This window comes from Echinops telfairi, unplaced genomic scaffold, assembly GCF_000313985.2.
Source record: "Echinops telfairi isolate 266 unplaced genomic scaffold, ASM31398v2 ScPeMD7_4225;HRSCAF=4972, whole genome shotgun sequence".
Classification (NCBI taxonomy): domain Eukaryota; kingdom Metazoa; phylum Chordata; class Mammalia; order Afrosoricida; family Tenrecidae; genus Echinops; species Echinops telfairi.
The window spans coordinates 7,249,465-7,274,726 of NW_022108124.1; the positions used below are offsets into that span (position 1 = coordinate 7,249,465).

A 25,262-nucleotide genomic window follows, 5' to 3' on the forward strand; every position below is an offset into this window, starting at 1 on the left:
CCCCCCCAGTGGAGTGTATGACTATGTATGTGTGCAAGCATTTCTCTGAAAATGTGTGGTGTATCTCCTCTTACAGACAAGGGAACCCAAGCAGAGCACAAGCACATTGGCATTCTATTTAATTAATCCCCTGGATCTTTGCCCGTAGATGACTATTCTGTGCTGAGATTTATGAACTAGAAGAGGTGGTGAAGCAAAGGTGACATAATCGCGTTTTAAATGTTACCTGAGAGATTATGTGATCACTTGAAAGGTAAAGAAAGCTTGCCTTCATACACGGATTTACTCCTAATGTCAAGTGTAGTCATAGAACTTGCTTATTCTAAGTTGCTGTGATTAGTTAAAAACAAATTCTTCATCCTTTGGATGATTTTGGTGTCTATTCTGCAGGTTGTTAGCATAGGTAACATAAACCAAAACTCACTGCCACCCTCTGCCCCGTGGGCTTCTGAGACTGTAACTCTCCATGGGAAAAGAGAGAGAGCTTCATCTTTCTCCCAGGGAGCAGCTGGGGATTTCCATCTGCTGGCCTTCTGGTTATCAACCCAGTGAGTTGTCTCCAGAGTGCCTCTGAGATCAGAGGGCTAGATTTTATGAGCTGGGCTGCTTACAGTTCGGCTGCTTATTTAAGGTTCTCAGGATTAACCGTTTGAATCCACCAGCCTCTCCGAGGTCGAAAGATGGCCGTTCTGCTCCTGTGAAGACCGAGAGTCTTGGAAACACAGGCAGTTCGACTCTGCTTCAGAGTCACTTTGAGTCCAATTAGGTGGATGGCTAGTGACCCTGAATTTCAGGGTTTTTGACCTCAAGGAATGCAGAACGATGGCAGAGCAAAGATCGATTCACTGTTTAGAGAAGGGGCTTTTTAATAGCGTTTTCTTAAAACAAAAGATACCGAGGCCGTGAATATTTTCCTGACATCGAAAACATTTTTCCAACATCTTAAATGGTTTGTATTGTATTAAATGAGCCTTGTTGGGTCCCATAGATGTGCGTTGGGGAGAGGCAGGTGCTTCTTGGTGAGATAAGTTTGGACCCTATGCTATAACAGCATTATAACCATAACATCCAAAACTGAAGCCCATTGCCTATTTATTCTATGAGGATATTGAAGGCATTTGGAGCTTTTTCCTAGCCTCTCCTCATGAATAATATGAGGGAGCTTCAAACAGTCCATGAAAAAAAATTCTGGTATGCTCTCATCCCATTTTCCCACAAACTTTTTGACGCTGCCGGTGGTGTACTGCGTGTTTTTGTTTGCAGTTTCCTAGAGAAATGAGCATTTTAAAGGTTGGTGTTTCAAAGAGAGACTTTCGGCTTTAGTCAGGTCATATTTGTTTACTTAGCCAAGTTCTGACATTTTTCCTTAAGTCAGTTATTTTCGATCGTGCCTGGTCCTATGACACTTGTCCCCTGCCCTGCATTGTGCCGTTTGATTCCCCCTGTCCCTCCCTGTAGCTTTTTGTCTTCTGTAAGTAGGTCTTAAAAAAAAAAATTATTTGGAATGCTAAGGTTCTCATTTAAAAACACACGCGCACATGCACATGCACACACGCACACAACATGAACTGGCAAATGTTAAACAGGAAAATTTTGGTGTTCAATATAACCCAATTTTTCCCTAATTTAAAAAAAGTTGTACAAATATTTCTACCATTTTCCAATTCAGTGTTTAGGCATACAATTTAGGCATCAGCCACATCTACCTGTCTGTCTAGCTTTCTGTCTTTATTCATTGAATGAATAATTTATGCATTTGACCCATTCATGTGGCTTAATGCATAACCATACCAAACTACTCCTGGATTATAGACTGCAATACAAAACTGTTTAAATGGGAGAGGGGAGGTTGTAGGAGTGGGGGTAGGGAGGGAAGGACTTGAGTTTGGTCCCCCCCCCCCTTCTTTTTTTTTTTTCTTAAGAGGAGGTGGTGTCAAGCCCCCGAGGAGCCCCCAAATGGACCTCAGGCTAGAGGCTTAGAGGCAGTTCCTAGAGTTCTCCAAGGACCAGTGGAGAGCTAGTCGTTATGGTCCGAGGACAGACCTGGAATTACATATGCTCCCCCAGCCAGGTCCCTCTCACCCCCTTATTCAATCTTTTGTTTTCTTATTGTTTTGTCTCCATTATTGTTGGTTTTGCCTACTTATAAAAGATAAGCGTGGGAAGCGCGCTTGAGGAGAAAGTAATAGGACTGGTGGTTCAGGAGGGTCTTGCGGGGAGGAGGAGGTGGGGGAAGGAAGCAGTGAGCAAACAACCCAATAGACAGGAGCAACTGGAGAACTGAAAACAACCAAGAGGACATAGAGATCCTGGGGTGTTGGAGCAACAGCAATCTAGCTGAGAGGAATTAAGACGCAGAAGAAGGGTGAGGGTGATGGTGGGAAAGGAGGGAGATAAAACGGGAGAGATCTAGGAAGCAAAGCTATGGATAGAGGTATTAACATAGGCGTGCACTTACGTAAATATATTCATAAAAATAGAGGTATTGCATATGTACGTATATTCATATGGCAATATATTGAAGAAGTGGGCAGACTTTGGGCCTCTGCACAAGCCCTGCCTCAACGTGTGAACTCTTTGTTCTAACAACCTGGCATTCTATGATGCTCATCCTCCTAGCACTATCTCTAAAGACAAATTGGATGCATAAGCAAATGTGATGAAGAAAGCGGATGGTGCCCTGCTGTCAAAAGATAAGTGTCTGAAGTCTTAAAGCCTTGAAGTTAAACACGCGACCATCTAGCAGAGAAAAAACAAGCCCACATGGAAGAAGTACAGGAGCCTATGCGACCATGAGGTGTCGTCAGGACCCGGTGACAGGCATCAGAAGACCCCAAACACAAACCAACAAAAGCTGTATTGTTGAGAATGCAGGGAGTTGGAGCAGAGACCCAAACCCATCTGTAGCCAATGGGGCATCCCCTCACAGAAGGGTCACAACGAAGCCGGGGGGCAGGAGCCAACCAGAGTGCAGTATACCACCGATGAAACACACAATATTCCTCTGGTTCTTTTAGGCTTCTTCATCCCCAATGTCATGATCCCAGTCCTGTCTTTCACTTGGGGCTAGACTGGATCATGTAAACAGGAATGGGAGTAGCAGTACCAGGAGAGGAGGGGAGGAAGGGGGGAACTGATCGCAACAATTGACACATAACCACATCAGAACCACGGGGGAGAGGAGACAGCAGTCGGTTGGTGTAAGATATGAAAATAATAATTTATCATTTATTCAGGGGTCACAAGGGTGGGGCGGGGAGGGAAAAAAGAGAAGCTGATACCAAGGGCTCAAATAGAAAGTAAATGTTTAGAAAATAACGATGGCAGTAGATGTATAAATATGCTTTATACAATTGATGTATGGATTGTTATAAGAGCTGTAAGAACCCCAATAAAATGATCTTAAAAATAAACGAATGAATGAATGAATGGAGGTGCTAGGCCCCAAGTAGTTAGAGACTGTGACCTAAGTAGTGAACTTCAGAGCCTGAACTCTGAGCTAAACCTGTCCCCGCTTCTTCCAGGGCTTTTTCCCCCCACAGTTCTATCCACTCTCCTCAGAATGGAGCCCCCCACCCCAATCTAATAGGGTGAAGCTGGGAACCTTGGCATGTTGGGACTCTAGGTAGGTTCTACAAAGACCAGTAATCACTTTCTAGTTTATATGTTAAACGATTTAGGGGGGAAATTTCAGAGTCTGTTAAAAATTATAGCTATTAAAAAAAGCCAAGATGGCCCAGTACCTGCAAATGTATTTAATCAGTTTGGTGTCTCTGTTTAAAGGAGAGGGGTGCCTATTTAGAATAATAGTTTTGAGAAACTAGGTTAAGTTTTATAACAGAGCATCCTAGTGTAATGTTTCAGTATGAATACTGTGATTTTTGAAATATCTCCTTGTTTCCTGTATTCATATCTTACATACCATTTAATTACAAAAGACATTTTGTTTCATAATGCCTTTTAATGTATTTCTTACCTGAAACTCCCTTTTCCCAATTGCAGATAGAATTATCTCTGCTTTCTTACAAATAAAATACTTTTTAATCACCTGTTTGGAAACATTTTCACCACTTACAATTGAGACAGAAATCTATTTTAGAGTCTGTTCTTTGCTGATCTGTTCTTCTGCCAGGAAATAGAGCATATGCCCTCTTTACAGTCACCAACATACCGCTCTTGTCTCTGTAGTCACACAGCTAAGTTCTCACCAGTGCAATTTTCTATTTTTTGAAAGTTTTTTCTTCACGACTCTCCCAATCATCCTTCGTCTTTTATCTTTCTAGAAAAATCTGTCAGGTTGACCTCTTTGGAATTCTTTTTTTTTTTTCCCCCCTGTTTGGAATTCTTAAACAGTCACCTTAATCTTGTGAGCGGACCCTTCAGGGGGCTCTCGAGATCTCAGAAGTCACTGCTTTGATGGAACCCCTTTCTATATTGAAGGCGCCTCACGAGCCTCAGACTAGTGCATCTTTGAAATGCCCACTGCAGCCATTCAGATTGCCAAAGCATGTTTACACCTTGGTGAACTGGAACCCTGCCTCTTTAACTCCCCCTTTCTAGAGTGTCGGTGTTTGTCAGTGGTGCCAGAGTAATTCACCAAAAATGCTGCTGTGACAAAGGAATGAGTATTCTTCGAGCAAATTGAAACCCAGGACAGATTAATTCAAGACTGGCTATGGGCTTAACACTGAAGCCTTTAGAAGAAAACATGCAGACAGCTTTCCTAAGGCAAGAAAAGAATCATAAAAAAATCAACCCGATCAATTTAAACTGCTCATTATTCACTCATTACTTTAAATAAATTATGCAGACCCCAGTTCGGTACAAATATATATCAAAGAAAGGACTTGGATCCAGCATATATGAAGAAAGGATTGAACTCCATTATTAAAAAAGTAATTGAAAGCAATTCTAGAAGACAACCTAATTAAAAATCCGCTAAACATTTGAGCAAATACTTACGAGTGAACAATAAGCCCATAAGGAGGCATAAGCAATATTAATCACGATGAATGCAAACGAAATGTGCAGCTATCCAACGTCCCTACAAAATAGTTAAAATTAGAAGACCAGCGGTACCAAATTTAGCAAGGTCGTAGGGCACCAGGTATTGCTGGTGTGCTAGAAAATGCCACAACCAGTTTAGAGAAAAGTCTGCTGTATTAAAAAACCAAAACAAAACAAAAACTTCATCTCTAAGCCAACTACGAGAAATGAAAACCCATGACTCAAAAGACTTGTACCATAATGCTCATAGCAGATTCATTAAAAATATGTCCGTTAACTGGAAAAGTCCAAATGTTTATTGACAGGAGAATCATTAAGCTGTGCAGTGTTTGTATAAGGGAATGTTACTCATAGTAACATAGTAACAAATAAATACAACTTAGTGATATATGCAGCAACTAAGATCTCTTAATATCGCTAAAATAGATACTGAGGAAACACGTCCAAAAGAGAGCATAATGTGTGAGTCCATACATGAGGAGTCTTCAAAAAATTCCAGGAAGAATGAAATGAAAAGATAATGGCTATTTTCCACTAGCTTTTTGAAATCTCATATGTGGTGTCCTAAAAGGGGCAAAACTGATTTGTATTAGCTAATAGTGATGAGTAGGGGCTAACTGGTGGGTAGACATTGTAGACAGAGATTAAGTGGGAAAGGGCACATATGAATGTTCAAAGGGTGTATGACACCTAGTATCCCATTAGGAATTAGGCTACTTGGGGTGTGTGTTTTATCAGAACTCAATGAGTGACGGACTTCAGTTTTGTCCATTGTTAACATTGATCTTTCATTATAACTGTCATTATAGTTAATGTTAGTGCACTGGTTAACTGCTCAGCCAACCGGTAGTTCACATCCAATTAGGGAGCCGCCTCCCGTTGTCCTCAGAAGAAAAGACCGGATGACTTGCTTCTGATAATGGTTCCAACCAACCAAGTAACCAACAGCTTGCTTGCCCACACACCATTTAATTAATTCCATTTACAGCGACCAGCCTAAGCCAGCCAATGGGGGCAGTTCTCTATCCTGTAGGATACTTATGAGTTAGAATCCGCTCTCTGGCACACAGTACAATTAATGATAGACACTCTGACATGCTTATGGGAGAAGTGTATTAATATACACAACCTTTTCGGAAATACTTCAAAAATTAAGATCAATTATGGTTAGAGATGGAAAATATAAAGAAAGGGTTTTATAAAGATGATGGCTATGGATTTATTCAGTGCCATTTCTCCATCTGAACATATTTATAATGAAATTAAAAATGAAGACTACTAGATCGTATTTCTCAAAGATGTTTCTATTTAGTGGTATCAATCAGGTATTACTTGCTATGCAGTGAGCTCTGAACTATTTAGAATATGTATGTGTGTATATAAAGTATATAAACTAAGTGGGAAGATAAAACATACCCACATAATAAATTTGATAACTTTCAAAATGATAAAGCAGAGAATAATTAAGATAACATAATACATAAAATCTGAGGGGAGGGGTACTTAATTAGAGTGTATTCAGAGTTGAATATGATTAATGAGAGATGGATTTCCTCAGGTTGCTTATTTTAAACAAGGTTTTGAAAATGCTGCTAGAAGAAATGATTGGATTTTCTTCCCACTTTTGTAATTAACCGATTTTAACTTGTGAAATATGATTTTGTATACTTTGTAATTATTTCTCAAAAGAGAAATGTCATGTGATTTTTATGCTAGAATTGTTAGCTATGTTTGAGTCATCAGAATTTTGAAAGACCATCTATACTTTGAGAATATGGTAACACTGCATTAGTGAGTTGTTAAATTAAAAAAAAAAGAATGATCATGCTTACAGGATTTTGTAGTTCTTATAGTTAGGAGGCTGTGGTAGTTATATCATCATTTGTCAGCTTGAGGATTAAGAGCGAAGGGGTGGAGTATAGCCTGTCAATCAGGATATAGCCAATGAAGCCTCTGTGTGGGCATGGCCTTCTCCTGAGGATTCTGGGAAATCTGGCATTTTCCTCCTTGGAGGTGGGAGACTGCTCACACCCTGGGAGACATAGCAGCTGATGAGACAAGACACATGAACCCACCCTGATGTAGCCCTGGGTGCTGGAAAAGCCGTGCAGAGACCCCTGCCAGACCTGAAATGTGTCCACTGCCACTGGATCCAGAGACTGTCTACTCACTGGCCCGTGATCTTCCTGCATTTGGCGTCATTGCATGTGTTTCGTGAGTCTGAAGAGGACTTTATGGATTGGTGTCGTACATATGGGCTAATATTGGACTCACGGACTTGATCTGGATGTTCAATTGCTCTTGGATATAAACCTCTTTGTTATACACATATGTGTGTCCATGGATTTGTTTCTCTAGTCTACCCAGACTAACACAGAGGCAAATATAGTGCTATTAAAAGACATTTCTATAATATTTAGTGTTAGTTATAAATGCCAGTCCCCCTTTTAGGAAATCTATTCTGATAAGCTTGTTTTTAAATATGTGTATATCATAGAATAAGTTGTGTAATTTAGGGATGAGAGAATATTGATTGAAATATTATTTGAAATTATAAGCAGTGAGATTTGAAACCATAAATTTGTGTATAACCATTTAGTTCATAATTATGAGATAAGCCTTAAACTAAATTAGGAGATATATTTTAGGAAAAAATATGAATTCACTTCTTGTTACAAGTGGCTTCATATTTTTCTTGTGACGCTAAATAGTAGAATTTAGACATCTTTTTTGGGATTTTGTCTTTTTTGTTTGAAATTTATTGCAATGATCTTCCCCACCCCCACCCCCAAAATGATATCTTTAGATACTAGAGTATTGACAAACTAAACATGCTATATCTTGTGCCCTACTATAGCCATACCTACTGTTCCAAGAATTTATATTATATCTTAATTGAGGTATTTGAGTCCTTGAAAAATTGTGCCGTTTGTTGACCTTACATAAATGGTAGGAGGCCTCACAAATACATTTCTCTGTCCTACATACAGGCAGACGTTTAGTGGGAAATAATCCAATGAGTTTCATACTACATCCCAACTAGTAATCTGGGCATCACGCCCTCCTTTCACTGTTCACGTTAGCCCCAAGGCCTTCTTAGAGAAGACTATTTAATGAAAGATGGTGCAGCCAGGCCTGAATTTTGCAGGACCTGGTTTACATCTGTAAAGTAGAAGTGAAAGGACAGTACTGTTCATTGTATCTTACCAGCAGCAGTAGGGTTTTACTTCCAAATTTAAGTTTTAAGTCTGTTTAGACATTGTATCTGAGAAGGGGATGGGAGTTAAGCGTCTGGAGAAACCTGCTTTTACAACCATTTTTGCTCAGAATTGAGCTTGATGTTTACTTGGTTCATATCTGTTGTTTGCCACTAAGTAAAAGGTAATTTTGACTAGCTTATTGGGATTATAAATCAAAATATCACAGTGCAAATGAAAAATAGAGGTATTGTAAAGGAAAGGTTTGTTTCATACATTTTTAATCCTGGGAACACATAGATATAACAGCCATTTTAAGAATACCTAAGAACAAATTTCCCATCAGGACTGCTTTATTTTTGTACTCATTTCTACCAGCCAGAGAGAAATTTTATTAGCAATTCTGAATAATGTATTAGGTACTTTGTATTGTCAAGGTGAACAGTTCAAGTACATAAGGAATGAAGTTCTATGTGCACCAGGTTATTTTAAAATCACTTTAAGTAGTTTGTATTAAAGCAAACTTGAAAGACAACGTCTGGCTTCGCTCCAATTGAATGTTTCAGTGTGCCTCTGTATCCTTTACCAGGCATTCAGTGTCCTCGATTTTAGTGGTGTGCTTACTCGTTTACATAACCCTGGAGTCTTGAAGTCTAACAACTAATTGTAGAATATCAAATAAATCTGTTTAACTTAACAAGTAGTTCAGTCTCTTAGACACTGGGGGATTAACTATGACCGTGAAGTTAATTATTAAGGAAATTCCAGTTAGAAAACCACTTATTTTTGAGATGACAGCGCCTTTGTATTATCTGTTACCGATACAGGCTTTGATTACCTTTGGTATTAAAAAATCAAGCATTCATACTTTGGATTTGTATCAGGAGAGACCTGTCCCTGGAAAGGGGCATTATGCTTGGTAAAGTCAAGTCAGCGAAAAAGAATAGAACCCCCAATCAGATAAGATTGACTCAGTGACTGCACTGGTAGCTCACACACAGCAGTAGTGACAACGGGCAGGGCTGGGCCATGTTTGGTTTGCTGTACACAGGGTTGCTAGGAGTCGGGACCCACAATGCGTCACCCAAAGTATGGCACGGGCAGAACAGCATTCTAATTTATTTTATCAGAAGACAGAGCCGTAAAAATGGTTTTACGTAAGGAAAATGCTCATTATCTAATAAGGGCATCATAGGCATAATAATTTTCTTGGGTATTAAAATTAAATAGTTGCTTAATATGGTCTAATTTTTCTTATGTTCTTCTATGACTGTTCACTTACTTAATCAGGACAGTTTCAGGTACTTTATGACTTTAAACTGATTATTAGCCCAGAGGTGTCCGTGTACTGTGTTTCTAGATGTACTTAGTCAAAAGTAAATAGGTTATTTTAAGGCATAATTTTGTCACTCATTACTAATCCAGCTTGTATTGAAATGCCCTAAGAGTGGTATATGCTAAAAATCTAACAGCTAAACTAGCAAATTACTTTTTGCAATTAAACTTTGGGGGCCATTTTTCAATCTGGAAAATCGTCTTCTCCTCTTCCTACTTGTATTTCACAATTGGAACAGTGAAGTTTAACTGTTCACAAAAACCCTGCGTTTTGTTGCTTCTTCCCGTATTCATCTGTAGAGTTAAAAACGAGAGGAGTCCCTTTAGCACCCTCTAATTTGTCTAATTTAGCACCCTCGTTTTACAGATGAGGAAACTGAGGCCTTGGATTAGAACAGAGGTCCCTTGACTCAGTCCAGAACTCTTACTATCACATCATGCTGCCTGATGTTTGTTGACTTTATGGAACTCAGCAACATCTCATACTGGGTGAGCTTTTTGCGGGGTGGGTGAGGGGGAGGGGTAATAAACACACAACATTATTTCCTATTCTCATTAACTCCCGTTCCTCATTCTTAGATTTCTTTCCCCCATCCATACCTATTTTAATTCATTCTATGCTCAAATACCGCACTTTTAATTTGTTACTAACCTTGTCCTTTGACCATGATGATTTAGAGTTAAGAACCTGAGACAGTTGTCTAGGAACCACAGTGGAGCTTCCCCACACAGGCTGCCTAGCCCTGTGGGGTCTTTGTCAACCTCTTCTCATTGTTCCTTGACCTTGTCTTGTCCCATCACTTGTCTCAAACTTTGCTTGGCCATAGTGAGATAGCACAGTTGAATGGGCTGGCCACTTAGCCACTGTCTTCCTGTGGTCTAGTTGTTGCCAGGCCTTTAGTATTATATCGTTTGAGGGGGCCCACTGAGGATGCCCCAGCAGAGGCATCACCTGGATGCACTACCACCACCCCGCCCCCTGCCATTTGTCAGAAGTATAAAGTGCGGTACTGGGTAGATAGCGAGAAGTGGGTGTACAAACAGATTTCCTGGTGGGTTTTTAAGCATGTTCCTTCCCGTAGGACCAGGGGCTGACCAGTCAGTCCCTGCATAGTATGAGCAATAGACCAATCACAGGGCAGGCTTCAGGCTGCAAAAAATGTCAAACCAAGTTGTTTCCATTGTACCAACATGAATAAAAGCCTTCTGAGGTAGAAAATTCAAAGGTAACTCAAGGCGAATCAATTCTCAAAATCATTTATGATTTACAGGTTTCTTTAAGATCAAAGGATCATTTCCACACCCACCACCTTTTTAAAAATGCTTTTTAGATCTTAAAAATATTCTCGTTCAAATGCAGGGAATCCAGGGTAGATGAGCCCTTCAGGACCAGTGGTGTGAGTGGTGATACTGGAGGATAGAGGGAGGGTGGTTTGGAAAGGGGGAACCGATTACAAGGATCTACATGTGACCTCTTCCCTGGGGGACAGACAACAGAAAAGTGGGTGAAGGGAGACATCGGACAGGGCAAGATATGACAAAATAATAATTTATAAATGATCAAGGTTTCATGAGGGAGGGAGGAGCGGGGAGGGAGGGGGAAAATAAGGAGCTGATGCCAGGGGCTTAGGTGGAGAGCATATGTTTTTGAGAATGGTGAGGACAATGGATGTACAAATGCGCTTTACACAATTGTTGCATATATGGATTGTGATAAGAGTTGTATGAGCCGCTAATAAAACAATTAAAAAAACCCTGAATTTGAAGGGCAAAACTAAACAAACAAACAAATAAATAATGTGATCTGAGACAAACACAATATTCTCCTTCACTTAATTTTGCTTTTGTTAAAGAGGAGGCATGAAAAACAATGCAATGAAATATAATAGTCTGGGTTTTCTACAGAAGCGAAACCAGTGAGGGGGAGTGGCAAGGGAGAGAGACAGACATAGTGGGGCGTGCGCTCACATAGGCATTTATATCAAGAAAACGGTGTACTCACGGTAGAAGCGGACAAAGTCTTGTCTGGGTGCCCCAGGTTGGTGGCTGCAGAGGTGATGAACCCAAGGTCAGCAGGTTCGGTTTGTGGGTTAGGTTTGTGACAGGAGACACATATGAACCCAAGGTTGGCAGGTCACTTAGCGGACTGTGTTTGTAAGATTCACTCATGCTGTAGCACGTATCCAAATTTCATTTTTTAAAAATTCATTTTATTGGGAGTCCTTACAGCTTTTATCACAGTCCATATATACATCCATTGTGTCAAGTACATTTGTACATATGCAATCATGATTTTCAAAATATTTTGTTTCTACTTGAGACCCTGGTATCAGCTCCTCATTTTTGCCTTCTTTTCCACCCTCCCTCCCTCATTAACCCTTGATAAGTTATAAATTATTATTATTTTCATGTCTTGCATTGACCACTCTCCCTTCTCCCATTTTTCTGAAAACTTCACTTTTCTTAGTGTCTGACTCAAATGATTTTTATCATACTAGAAACATCTATAATAAGTATATGCATTCTTTGTCCACAATTGTAATCTAATCATCTGCCAATTTGGGGACAATTGTGTGCCCCACATTTCTTATTTATTGCAAATAATACTACATGGAATATTAACATAGATTTATGGGATGGACATTTTGGAGCATTTTTATTTCCTCAATGAAAATTACAGAAACCATTTACATTTACCTCCTACCATTGATGCTGACTTTATCCATTTGGTGAGATATATATCAGAATTAATTTTCTTCTAAGCCTTCTAATCTCGAAAATCTCTGTGTGGCACACCTATCTCTAGGGATACGTGTCAGTTTCATGTGAACATAAACCGAGTGTTAAGCCTAGTAAATCGGTTTCACTCATGAAAGCATTACTTGAATAATATAAACGTAGTCCAAAAGTTCTTAGAAAGTAAGCCTCAAATGCAGAGATGAACAATGCCGTAGAGAATATCAAGCAAACCCTAGTGATATGTGGAACCCAACATGTCAAGTTGTATAATGTTAAATATTATACATTGTAGCTATCACATCGTTTCATTTTTAAGTTAGTGGCTTATGTGTTTTAAATAAGTTAAACAAAAAAGAATATGGGTGCTTTTGTTTCATGTGTCAATTTGACATGTGTCCATAAAGATAGGTGTATTTAAAATGTCTTTAAACCTTATGTTAAAAACCAAAATATACTTCCATTGAGCTGGTTCCTCTGTACAGGCTTACTGAGACTAGATTTTTATGGGGAGCAAGATAGACTAAGCTTCCCATCAACATTGGGTGTAGTAGGTGCCACTGGGGCTGGTCTGACTTGTGGGGCCCTGTGTACAGACAGAAAGACACTCCATTCTCCGGGCCATTCTCATCATTGTTTTTACATTTGAGCTCATTGTTGCAGCCACAATGCCGATCCATCTCATTGAGGACCTGCCTCCTTTCTCTGCTCCTCCACTTTACCAAGCATGGTGTCCTTTTCCAGCGACTGGTCTTCCTGATAACATGTCCAAAGTATGGAAGGCAAAGTCTGATCACCCTTCCCTCTAAGGGATGCTCTGGCTGCACTTCTTCTAAGACAGAGCAATGCAAAAAGGAAATCAAGGAAACGATCTCAATGTGCCATAGTAATCTAACAGAATAAAACAACCCAGATATAATTTAAACCTTGAAAGACATAGGTTTTTATAATGAATACGATTTAAAAAATTAAAATTTAAGTAAATGGGAAGCCATCCAGGTTTCCTGCACCAGGATACTCAATCTAGTAAAATAAGATGATAGATTCAAAAGTCATTTATTGATTTCTAGTATCATCGCCTGCCTTGTATGAAATGGACATCAAAGCAAAGAGGCTGTGCCCCACGTGCACTTTGTTGCCAGGTACCTTTGCATTGGTTCAGCCTCAGCAAACAGGTACAGCAAAGCGAACCTGTGGGGTCTGGCTGCTCCTGCTGCTCAGTTGGGCTGAAGCATACAGTGGTCTGGTGGCAATCCCCTTTCCTCCTGGCTGACTTCCCCCTTGCTGTTGAGATCGCACCATCTCATGCCTTCGGATGCCTGAAATGGACTTCTAGTAGGTTTTCAATATGGTGTTTGCACTGCGTCCAAATCAGAGAATAGTCCTTTTCACCAAATGCAATGTCTGTGTTAAATGACACATGCGTAACTATTGCTTAAAAAAAAGTTAAAGCCACAACACTTAACAGATTGTAAATTCCCCTTCCATTCAAAATCTGTCATTTAGATTTTATTTCTATTTGACAGGTGAAGAAACAGGCACAGGGCAGTTCAAGTTGTAAATAAACAGTCTTGAAAAGAAAATGTCATTGTACTTAGAAAAACAGGGAAACTGCATACAGTTCCATTTTGCAAACAGTTAAAAATATCCTTTGGGGTATGGCAGTGGAACTCGGATATTTTCAGAGCTGGTCTTTCAGTAGGCTTTATAAGGAGATGGCATTTGAAGAATAGTATAATACAACAACTGTTGTTGGAACTAATCACTAAACAGCAGGAAAGATAGAATTTGAGAGCTAGAAACTTTTTTTACAAATGTCGAAGACATTCAGGAAACACTGCATAGGCTGTATGTGTACTTTGAAGCCATACATTATACATCTTAAATGCCTGGTGGAGCGGGGAAAGAATTGACCAGGGTTGATGTTTATGTGTAGATGTCAAAAAATATTAAGAGGCCTTGGAGACCGAGGCTATTGTAATAATACAGGCGATAGGTTCTGTAGAAAGATGTGACCATATGACATGATAGCTTCTGAGCGTGCAGATATAAACTGAGATAGCAACCTACATTCTACATGATACTGAACTTTAAATCTTGTGAAATTCTGATATCCGCAGTGATTATGGGGAAATTGAGAGCAGAAACAAATTTGGATGTATGGAATAGCTTTGATGCTGATTATGAGATTCTGGAAGGACATCTCAGTAGATTTGATCGAACAGATAGCAATGGAATGCTGGGACAGGAAGGATTGAGCATGTGTTCCAAAGAGTGGCACTTAAAGGAGAGAAGCTAATCTTCTAATCCTTGAGCTGGATGGTATTCTTAAGTGGAAGAACGAGGAGTTGATCAGAGGTCTATAAAGAACTCAGCTGCTTACACATGGGGCCAAAATTAAAGTCCGTATCTTCCAACTGCGGTTCCTTCCTCATGGTTCCCAACTTCTGCATTCCAACCACCAGTAACGATGAACTCACCTTGACTGCATGGGTAATCAGTTTCAGATGAAGACTGTTGGTAGGATTCTTCATTTCTGCATCACTAGCATTAGTGGTTGGTTCATAAATTTGAATAATATTTGCATGGATGGGATTTCCTTGAATGCGGACATATAACCCTGTCACAGATGACAGCATTATACTTCAAGATCGGTCTTGAAATTTCCTTTTGACCATGAATACAAAGTCTTCTGATAGTTTAATTTCCAGCATAGTAGGCCATATGATTTGCTGATTGAAAATGACCTATACTAGTTTAGCTCACTAATACCCAGGATTGTGATGTGTGTGTATTTCATTTCATTTCTGACAACTTCCCATGTTCTTCGATTCATACTTTGCACATTCTCCATTTTCTAATTATTAGTAGATTTTCACATCTTGTTCTCATTTTGGGTGGTGCCCCATCAGCATATGAAGATCTCAAACACTTATTCTCACAGACCTGTCTCCATCTGCATCATTATTATTGTATTACGGACCTGTCTCCATCTGCATCATTATTATTGTATTAACATTAGTGAAACTCACTCCAGTCCTGAAACCTGTTCTTCATGTATACATTGGATAGATGAAGACACACATGTGTATGGATGAGCCCTAATGAGGACCTCTCCTGAGTTTAAACCAAGCAGTATCCCCTTGTTATATTTGAATGACAGCATCATGGTCTATTTACAGGTTCCGCAGGCCTGTGCATAGTCAAACAATTATAATTTTGTTATTTTCTTATATTTTTGGTGTGTGCATGTTACTTAAATGCTTAAATGTGATTGTTTTATTTTGGTGTGATTTTTTTCTTTGCCTCTTCTAGTGCATACACCAATCTATTGTTACAAATGACTGCATGCTCCGCATAATCGTTCACTTTACCCTCTACCCCCTAGGACCTATACAGCACATGGACACACACACACACACACACACACACACACACACACCACCCTACATCTAGACCTCTCTTTCACCCCACTCCATCCTTATCCCCTGCTCCCTTTCCCCCCATCTCTAAAATGACATTGCTAAAATAAACATCCTTAACTACCTGACTCATTTCTGTATGTAGGGTATATGTCGTTTCAACAGCGTGGCATTGTAACTCTTGGATGATTTCTAATAACAAAAATGTCAGATTTGTTTTTTAATTGAAATAGTTTTGTTGACACTAATCCACATACCATACAAATCAATGGCTTAAATATACTAAAAAGAGTTGTGAAACCCCTACAGTCAATTTTAGAACATTTTCTTTATTCTTGTACTCACCATTAGCTCCTCATTTCCTCCAACTTCTCCCGATTAACCCAAAGAAGCTAGTAATCCAGGATCCGTCGCTATGTATTACCTATCCTGGATTTTATATACAGAAACACACAAAAAAAATAAACTAACAATAACAACATAAAACAAAGGAAAATCTCAATTTTAAAAATGTTACAACAAGTTTAAAATAGATCAGATAAGGAGAACATGATAAGGTATTAAATTTTAATTTAACTACGTTTGCATTAGTCCACTTTCCAGTGCATTCTGTGTGAGCAAAGGTTATTCATATCACTGATAATGCCCAGAAAGGGTTCTCGAAAGCCTTATTCACACAGGGGCCCTGCAAATGGGTTTGGGGCGTTCACTGTCATCATAGCCTTTTGCAAACTGGGTGTTCAAAATTTAAGCTATAATACCATTTCCTCTTCTAGTCTTAAATTTTATTATTTATAATCCTTGAATCACACAGGCTGCTTTGCTTGTTCTGTGTCGGCTTACCTGACACCTCACATAGGTGACTGCTTGTTTTTTTGAAAGAAGCCCTTTAAGACCCAAGGCCCTTTTCTTTATGATAGCCACGGGCCACCTGAGTTTTTCACCACACTCTGCTGTAGCACCTAAATCTTAAGTGATCCGCAAGAAATGAGTAGCACTATGTCATAAGAACTAATTGTTCTTAGATCAGGTCTGTCATTAAGGGAGGGCTCAAAACCCATTAATAATACAGTATCCCGAGTGTATTTTAGAGACATCATTCTTTTGCTAAGGAGTGTTATAAATCACCCAAATGGGGCATAGGATAATTTTATTGATATTATTATTTTAGTTAATAGTAAAGAACTTGAAATACTGTTGAGAGAAGGAGAGCATACATGTACAGGATAACTGTTTACACTAAAATACATGGGCTGTTGTGAGATTCAAAACTTAAGTGATGATGCACTGTTTATGCCAACTATGAGGGTTAGAGACAGGACAAACTTTCAGCAGTGACCATTCACTAAGACAAAACTATACCTGTTGATCTAAGACATGTTATTATTTTTAATTTTAATAAATCTTTTTATTGGGAGCTCTTATGACTCTTATTCAGTATCTTATACATACACCAATTGTATCAAGAACATTTGTAAATACATATGTTGCCATCATCATTTCCAAAACATTTTCTTTCTACTTGTGCCCTTGGTATCAACTCCTCTTTCCCACCTCCACACCTCCACCCTTATGAACCCTTGATAATTTATAAATTATTTTATTTTTATTTTCATATATTACACCGTTTGCTGTCTCCTTTCACCTATGTTTCTGTTATTCGTCCCTTTGGGTGTGTGTGTGTGGGGGTGTTGTATGTGGATCATTGTGATTGGTTACCCCTTCCTCCCCCTTTCCCTCCATTCATGGTATCACTATCATTATTGACCCTGAGGGGTTATCTGTCCTGAATTCTGCGTGTCAAGAGAGCTCTTTTCTGTACCAGTGTGTACATGCTCTGGTCTAGACAGATTTGTAAGATTAAACTGGGGTCATGATAGTTGGGGGTGGGGGTGGGGGAAGGAAGCATTAAAGAACTAGAGGAATGTTGTGTGTTTCGTTGGTGCTATACTGCATCCTGGCTGGCTTGATCTTTCTGTGAAGGGCTGTCCAATTGTCTGCAGATGGGCTTTGGGTCTCCATTCCAACCACCCTCATTCTCATCGAAATGGTTCTTTGTTTTGGGTCTTCTGATGCCTGATACCTGTTCCCATCTACCTTTTGGGATAGCACAGGTTGGTGTACTTCCATGTGGGCTTTGTTGCTTTCCTGCTAGATGGCTGCTTGCTTAACTTCAAGCCTTTAAGACCCCAGATGCTATATTTTGTAATAGCCAGGCACCATCTGCTTTCTTAACCACAGTAGCTTATGCACCCATTTTGTCTTCACTGATAGTGTTGGAAAGGTGAGCACTACAGAATGCCAGGTTATTAGTATAAAGTGTTCTTGCGTTGAGGGAGGGCTTGAGTTAGAGGCCCAATGTCTGCTAAGATATGTTACTCCAAGAAAAAAAAAGCCGAGACTATGAAAATAGTATTTAAGTTTAGTTGAACACCCTCAAAACCGGAGATATGAACCAAAATTCAATGACTTCCATATCCTTGGGATAGTAATCTTCTGTTCTTTTCATTCTATGGAATTTCAGCCTTAAGCCCTAGGGGATAGTTCAATTCCTTTAATCTGCTAAAGGTGTATTTAAGGGCAAGTCTGGCTCACTTAGTGGGGTTTCCAAAGCAGTCCTTCTGGTGTGGCCTATGAAGGACGTGCATCTTGAAAAGCACTTGGTCTGGATCACCAAGGGCTGGATAGAAACTCGGCCCCCAAATGCCTCGTTTTAGGTACTTTTACCTACACAAACAAAAATTAACTCCAGATGAATAAATATGTAAATATGATAAGTAAATGTAAACGTAATAGAATGTGTATATATGTGTGTATACAGGTGAGTGAAAGGAGCCCTGGTGCTATAAGTGGTTACCAGTTGGGCTGCAATCCACATGGTTGGCAGTTCGAAATTACTAGCAGTTTGAAACCACCAGCAGCTCCGCGGGAGAAAGAGTGGACTTTCTACTCCTGTCAACCTTTACAGTCTTGGAAACCCACATGGGGTCATTATGAGTCAGCATGAACTCAGTGGTAGTGAGTTTCCGGTTTTTTTGGACTCGAGAGGGTGGGGGTGGGGACTTCGAAAAGATCAGGGGAAAAGGGAAAGTAAAGGCTGTAGCATTGACCAGGAGCACAGGGGCTGGTGCTTGTGCATGGGGCGGCTAACTGCAGGGTCAGCTGCCGCAGGAAGAGTTCCAGTCTCACAGGAAGCCCCAAGGCCGGGCAGGGCTGCTATGAGTCAGAATCAGCTCAAGGGCAGTGAGTGAATAGCATTGACCTTCGTCGGCTCCCCCGCCCCCTTTCCCCCGCGCTTGTAAAGTGCAGTAAGTTTGGGGAACCACTGGACTAAACCTTCCAGTTTAGTCAGATAATTTTCCGCCCTTTGCCACACATCCAATTCTTTGTTCATTTTGGCTTGTTGTTTTCCATTCATTTATCCCATGTATTCCGTGATGTACACTAATTTAGGTGCAAAAGGTTGGGTTTTCTTTCTGCTTTGATTAGTTTGGTTAGTGAGTGCAGTGGATCACTTGGCCTTTCTCCAAAGGGCATAACTCCTACCCAAGGATTGGGTGAAACTATGGGTATAAGGTGCTGTGACCCACCATGGGAATTGGGCAGCGTGCTAATCATGTAAATGAGGTATATGGAGATGGGGACATGCACATAGAAAGGGGGGGGTGTTCCACTGTCATCAGGAAGAGGAGATGGGAGTGAAGGATGTTCTTTGGGTTGCCACCCTGAGAACCTCCACCCAGGAGACCGAGAACTGAACTACGAGGAGACAGAAGTAGCAGTAGAGAAGTGGTGGCATCAGAGGCAGGAGACAACAGAATAATCTTCCTGGCCCCTGGAGCAAGAGGGGCTTTCGGGAGGATTGGGATGCTGGGCCCAGCAACCCCCGGAGCGAGGGAACTGAGCACTTGGAGGCCAAGGTTTGCTCAAGGAGTGGGATGGCTCCAGGCACTTTCTGGCCTCGGTAAGGAGCTTTTCTAACACTTGCCTAGAATCCATAGGTAGGGATCACGTGGCCCAAGAAGCCTGACAGGCTAAGGGGCAGAGAGTGGCCTGCCTGTGGACATAACTGAATAGAGGTGGCCCTGACAGAGCAACTGCATTCTGAGTTATTTGTTCCTGAATTATAATGATTACTCCCCAGCAAACCCCGCATTCATGAGTATTGTCTGAGCATTCTTTGTGCCAGTGCTATGAATTATTGAACCCAGCACAGAGTGCTGAGAGACGGCTGGCTGGGTTTTTCTGATTCCATGTCATAGGGCTGCTGCTGCTGGCTCTGCCCTCCTTCATGAAGTTAGAGGAGGTCAGATGTCTCTGCCACGCCATTTTCATAGCTAGATAGATGCTCTAAGATAACGGAAAACACCAGCTATTGCAAGAAGTTTTAAGTCATACGTTCCCACCTGATTTTGAGGGGTGAATTGTATTAGTGTTACATTAGTTGTAAGTAAATGAAACACTAGCTTACATTTTAATAATACTCTTTTCTTCATAGGGTCTCTATGAGTTTGAATTGGCCCCTTGGCAGTGTGCTTGTTTTTTTCTTTCATAAAATATGTAAGTAGTCTATGTAAATAATTATCGACTGTTTTTATGCACACTTGGGTTATTAATGAACATTAGAAGGGCACAAAAACATTCCCTGTAAGGATTGCTCTCTTGGCTTCAGGTCTCTTGTTTTTACCACTCTTCTGATATTATTTAGTTCACAGACTGAGTGAGACCCAAGATCTGGGCTTATTTGGCTTTGGTTTTATTTTGACTCCCTGTTAGTCTAGAAAATAATTTATGAAAACATTTTGGAACATTTAACTGATCTCTTTGTATCAAAATGCAACTTTCTATTTACATGCTTTAATTCATTAAGCACCATGGTATTTGAAATATAAATTTTGTTTTATGCCCTCTATGTTAAGAAGTGTACCTACTGTCAGTGCTTCTTCATCCACACCTCTGTCACCACCATCTACATCCTCATCGTCGTCGTCCCAGAAGCCATGTCCTACCCGGTGACCAGCCAGCCCCAGTGCGCCAGCAGCTGCTACCAGACCCAGCTCAGCGACTGGCACACGGGGCTCACCGACTGCTGCAACGACATGCCCGTCTGTCTGTGTGGCACTTTCGCGCCGCTGTGCCTCGCCTGCCGCATCGCCGACGACTTCGGCGAGTGCTGCTGCGCGCCCTACCTGCCCGGCGGCCTGCACTCGCTGCGCACGGGCATGCGCGAACGTTACCACATTCAGGGCTCCGTTGGGCACGACTGGGCGGCGCTCACCTTCTGTCTGCCCTGCTCCCTCTGCCAGATGGCCCGAGAACTGAAGATCAGGCAGTGACAGTGTGGTGCACCCTCCCCACCTAGGCCCACCCTCCCCACCTAGGCCCACCTGCCCCACTGGGCCTCCTCTGCCCCCTCCACCCCAGGCCCGAAACCAGAAGAAAACACCCACAAAAAAAAAAAAAAAAAAAGTGTCCCTACTATTATCCTTAAATACACTTGGTAATTAATGATGAGGGACCAGACCCATAACATCCAAGCCTACTGCCCTCGAGTGGGTTCTGATCCACAGCGACCCTGTGTAGGTTTTCTTTAGTGGAGTAGATTGCTGCATTGCCCTGCCACGGAGCCCCGGTGGGTTCAGCGGGCCCACTCTGCTGTTAGCTGTCCAGTGCTTGCCCAGCAGCACCACCAGGCTCTTCAGTAGAAGGAAGCAGAACTTTAAGCATGATGATTCGTGACATGTCATTGTATGAGACTGTCAGCTTGTCATACAATCTTAGCATTGAAGTTTGTGGGATTGAGGGTCAGGGAAATAGTATAGATAACCTGTTGTACAAATACTGCTGGAAGAGGGAAATGAACTCATTTGGTTTGCAGTGTGGGGGCACAAGAGTAGGAGATTTAAGAAAGTTGGGAAGAGGATGCTAACAAATTTCAATAGGGGACTAGGGCTGCATTTTGGGGTGGCTGGTCAGGAGACCCATCTGGGGGACGCTGATGAGTCCCAGGGTGAGATATGCTTTCTGGACAGTTCTGCCTTGGTCTGGGCTTCATCATTTGAGAAAAGGTTGTAAATAAAAGGTTCTATGTGAGGAATGAAGATAATTAAAAAAATTTTTTTTTAAATCTCAAGCTGAAGTACCTTATAATACAGCCACAAGCACTTGTAGGTGTGATTAGGAGTAGCAATGGGGGATACACTGGTTTCATTTGAAAAACAGGTGTTCTGTTCTCCGTACCCAATCTCCTTTCTTCTTTGTTAACTGCCCCCATCGTCCACAGAGACAAGACGCGACATTGCACCATGTATAATCTAGAGATTTGGAATTGAAGAATTTCAAATGTGTTGTTCATCTAGCCCTCTTTTATTTTTTCTTATAGCTAACAGATTAAGTACATGAATGAACCAATTTTATAGTGTCAATGTGTCTTGTATTATTTATTGCTGTAAATATGGTGAAGAAAGCACCATGAACTGGTTCTACCATTTCTGGTAGTTGTAAAGGTGCATTTTCTTGTAAACTAGGTGCCATGCAGCCGAAATGCATACAAGCCCACTTTGCTAAGTAACAGTTGGTAGTTTCAACCCACTGACTGACTGGTTGGAAAAAAAATGTGGCAGTTGGCCTTCTGTATAGATTTGCACCGTAGTAACAGTTTGGGTGCAGGTGAACGCTTTTCTAAAAGACTGTAAGTTGGAATCCAGTTGATGGCAGTGGAATATTTTGGCTGCTGAGGAAAGGGCGGGCTTAAATAAGAGAGACCTTTATCAGTTTCTTAGGAAAGGAATTCTGGTCCTTCAGAACACTACCACTTAACACAGATTTTAGAATGTACAGAAAATGTGTCCATGCAGGGCAGTGTGAGCCCACAGCAGAAGAGAAAGAAGATTGTTCCTGTCCTTTCCAGGAAATGAACTGTGGTGGGAATGCTTCTTTACAGCTTCGACAGCTTTTTGTAATGGCATTTGGTAGGAAAGTAGGATCCATTGTGGAATATGGCACACAAATCCTGTCTCAGGATACTACTCGCCTGGTGATGCTGTCTGGTAAGCACTGAGCTAACTGTGGCCCCAGTGATTCAGACCCACCGGGCACCGCACAAGAGAAAGATGAGGCTGTGTGCGCCTGTACAGGTCTATAGTAGTCAGAAACACTGCCTAGGATCCTTGATGGTAGCGTGGGTTATGTCTTGGACTACTAAGTACAAGGTCAACAATTTGAATCCACCAGCTTTCTACTGCCACCAACAATGACAGTCTTGGAAATTCACAGGGGCAGTTCTAGCCTGTCACTGTTAGTCACCACTTATTGCTCCAGGGCACTGAGTTTTTGAATGCGGTTGGGTTTTCGATGTCATGTGAATGTATGGGTCTTCGAATACTCCCTGGCATAAAATAACGTGCCCAGTAACAATTTGTGATAAGAGGAACAACCTTTCAGTAAGATTAATGAATCGAGTGACTGTATCTGGAAAGAATTCCTCTTATTTTAAAAATCGTTTTATGAGGGGCTCATACAATTCTTATCACAATCCATACATACATCAATTGTGTAAAGCACATTTGTACGTTCATTGCCCTCATCATTCTCAAAACATTTGCTCTCCACCTAAGCCCCTGACATCAGCTCACCCCCCCGCCAATGAACCCTTGATAATTTATAAATTATTATTTTGTCATATCTTGCCCTGTCCGACGTCTCCCTTCACCCACTTTTCTGTTGTCTGTCCCCCAGGGAGGAGGTCACATGTAGATCCTTGTAATCGGTTCCCCCTTTCCAACCCACCCTCCCTCTACCCTCCCAGTATCACCACTCACACCACTGGCCCTTACGGGATCATCTGCTTTGGATCCCCTTGGTTTCTGGTTCCTATCTGTACCAGTGTACATCCTCTGGTCTAGCCAGACTTGCAAGGTAGAATTGGGATCATGGTGGGGGTGGGGGCAGCATTTAGGAAATAGAGGAAAGTTGCATGTTTCATCGTTGCTACATCGCACCCTGACTGGTTCATCTCCTCCCCAAGACCCTTCTGTAAGGGGATCTCCATTGGCCTACAAATGGGCTTTGGGCGCACCCCCCCCACACACACACATTCACTATGATATGATTTTTTGTTCTTCGATGCCTGATAATTGATCCCTCCGGCAACTCGTGATCACACAGGCTGGTGTGCTTCTTCCATGTGGGCTTTGTTGCTTCTGAGCTAGATGGCTGCTTGTTTACCTTCAAGTGTTTAAGACCCCATACACTATATCTTTTGATAGCCGGGCACCATCAGCTTTCTTCACCACATTTGCTTATTCACATGCTTTGTCTTCAGCAGTTGTGTCGGGAAGGTGAGCATCATAGAATTTTAGTTTAATAGAAGAAAGTATTCTTGCATTGAGGGAGTACTTGAGTGGAGGCCCAATGTCCTTTTGCTACCTTAATACTAAACCTATAAATATATGCACATTGATCTATTTCCCTACCCTCATATATAAATATATTTGCATATGTACATGCCATTACTTAGCCCTTTGCCTCCCAGCTCTTTCCTTTATTTCCTTTGACTTTTCTCTTGTCCCACTATCATGCTCAGTCTTCATTTGGGTTTCTATAATTCCTCTTGGTTACATAACCCTTGATCACACCCTACCAGGCCTCCTACACCCTCCTTACCACCGATTTGGATCACTTGTTGTTCCTTTGTCCCTGGGTTTGTTAACACCACTACCTTCCCCGCCCTCTCCCATGTCCCTCTGGAACTGTCGGTCCCATTGTTTTCTCCTCCAGATTGTTCATCCAGCCTATCTTATTTAGACAGACCTCCGTAGATAATAACACGCACAAAAACAAGATCGAGCAAAACCAAGCAACAATATACAAGAAAAAAAATCAACAAAAACAAACCAATGACAAAAAAAAACAACCCCAAAACAAAACACAACAAGAAAGAAATGCTTGGAGTAAGTTCAAGGACGGTTTGTTGACCTTTAGGAGAGTTTTCCAGTCCAGTCTGTTGGGGCACCACGTCCTGGCCCCAAAGTCCACCTTTGGCATTCCTGGGGACCTCGCTGTTCTGTTCCCTTGCTGTTCTGTTGCAGCCCCTTAGTGTTTTGGCTCGGTGTGGCGGGATCAGATCAGGTGTGATTCCCACACTGTGTCTCTGGTGTTGTCCCCTGTAGGGCTATGGGTCAGTGAAGAAGTCCTCTTATAAGTCTCACAAGACTTATACACCCCCACCCCCATATGTTGTAAGTTTAAGGACATCTTTAATTTTTTTATCTGAATGGAATTTTGATATGCTGATATTGCAGATTTTACAGATGCTTTGTTTATTAAATTGTCTATTCCAACAAGAACGCAATATAACTGTTATGGCCTAAGGAACTGATTTTTCCCAAGGAAGTTCCCTAACTTTGGAAAAATTTTAGCATAGTTCCTGTTAAATTTTGTATTGGGGTGGGGAGATCTAAAATAACAGTTTTGCTTTAGGAGAAGCTGGTGTTATATTGCCAAGATGAAATAGAATTCTGTACCAGCAGGTCTCAAAACACTTTGGTCTCAATACCCTGTTACA

The 25,262-nt window shown here is 41.2% G+C and overlaps 2 protein-coding genes across 3 annotated transcripts in view; both read left to right on the plus strand.

Moving 5' to 3' along the window:
* TBL1XR1 (TBL1X receptor 1) overlaps positions 1–25,262 on the plus strand; it is a 179,546-nt gene that overhangs the window by 95,631 nt on the left and 58,653 nt on the right. The window contains exon 3 of one of the 2 annotated variants that reach the window (XM_045294981.1): positions 9,907–10,028. The exons of the other annotated variant lie outside the window; for it this stretch is intronic. The gene's annotated coding sequence lies outside the window, so the exon portion shown is untranslated. The remainder of the gene's footprint in view (positions 1–9,906; positions 10,029–25,262) is intronic. 2 annotated transcript variants of the gene reach the window in all.
* Positions 20,698–21,033, plus strand: LOC101639751 (cornifelin). Its single transcript, XM_004708591.2, has one exon. It carries the CDS (start codon positions 20,698–20,700, stop codon positions 21,031–21,033), a length of 336 nt encoding a protein of 111 aa, XP_004708648.1.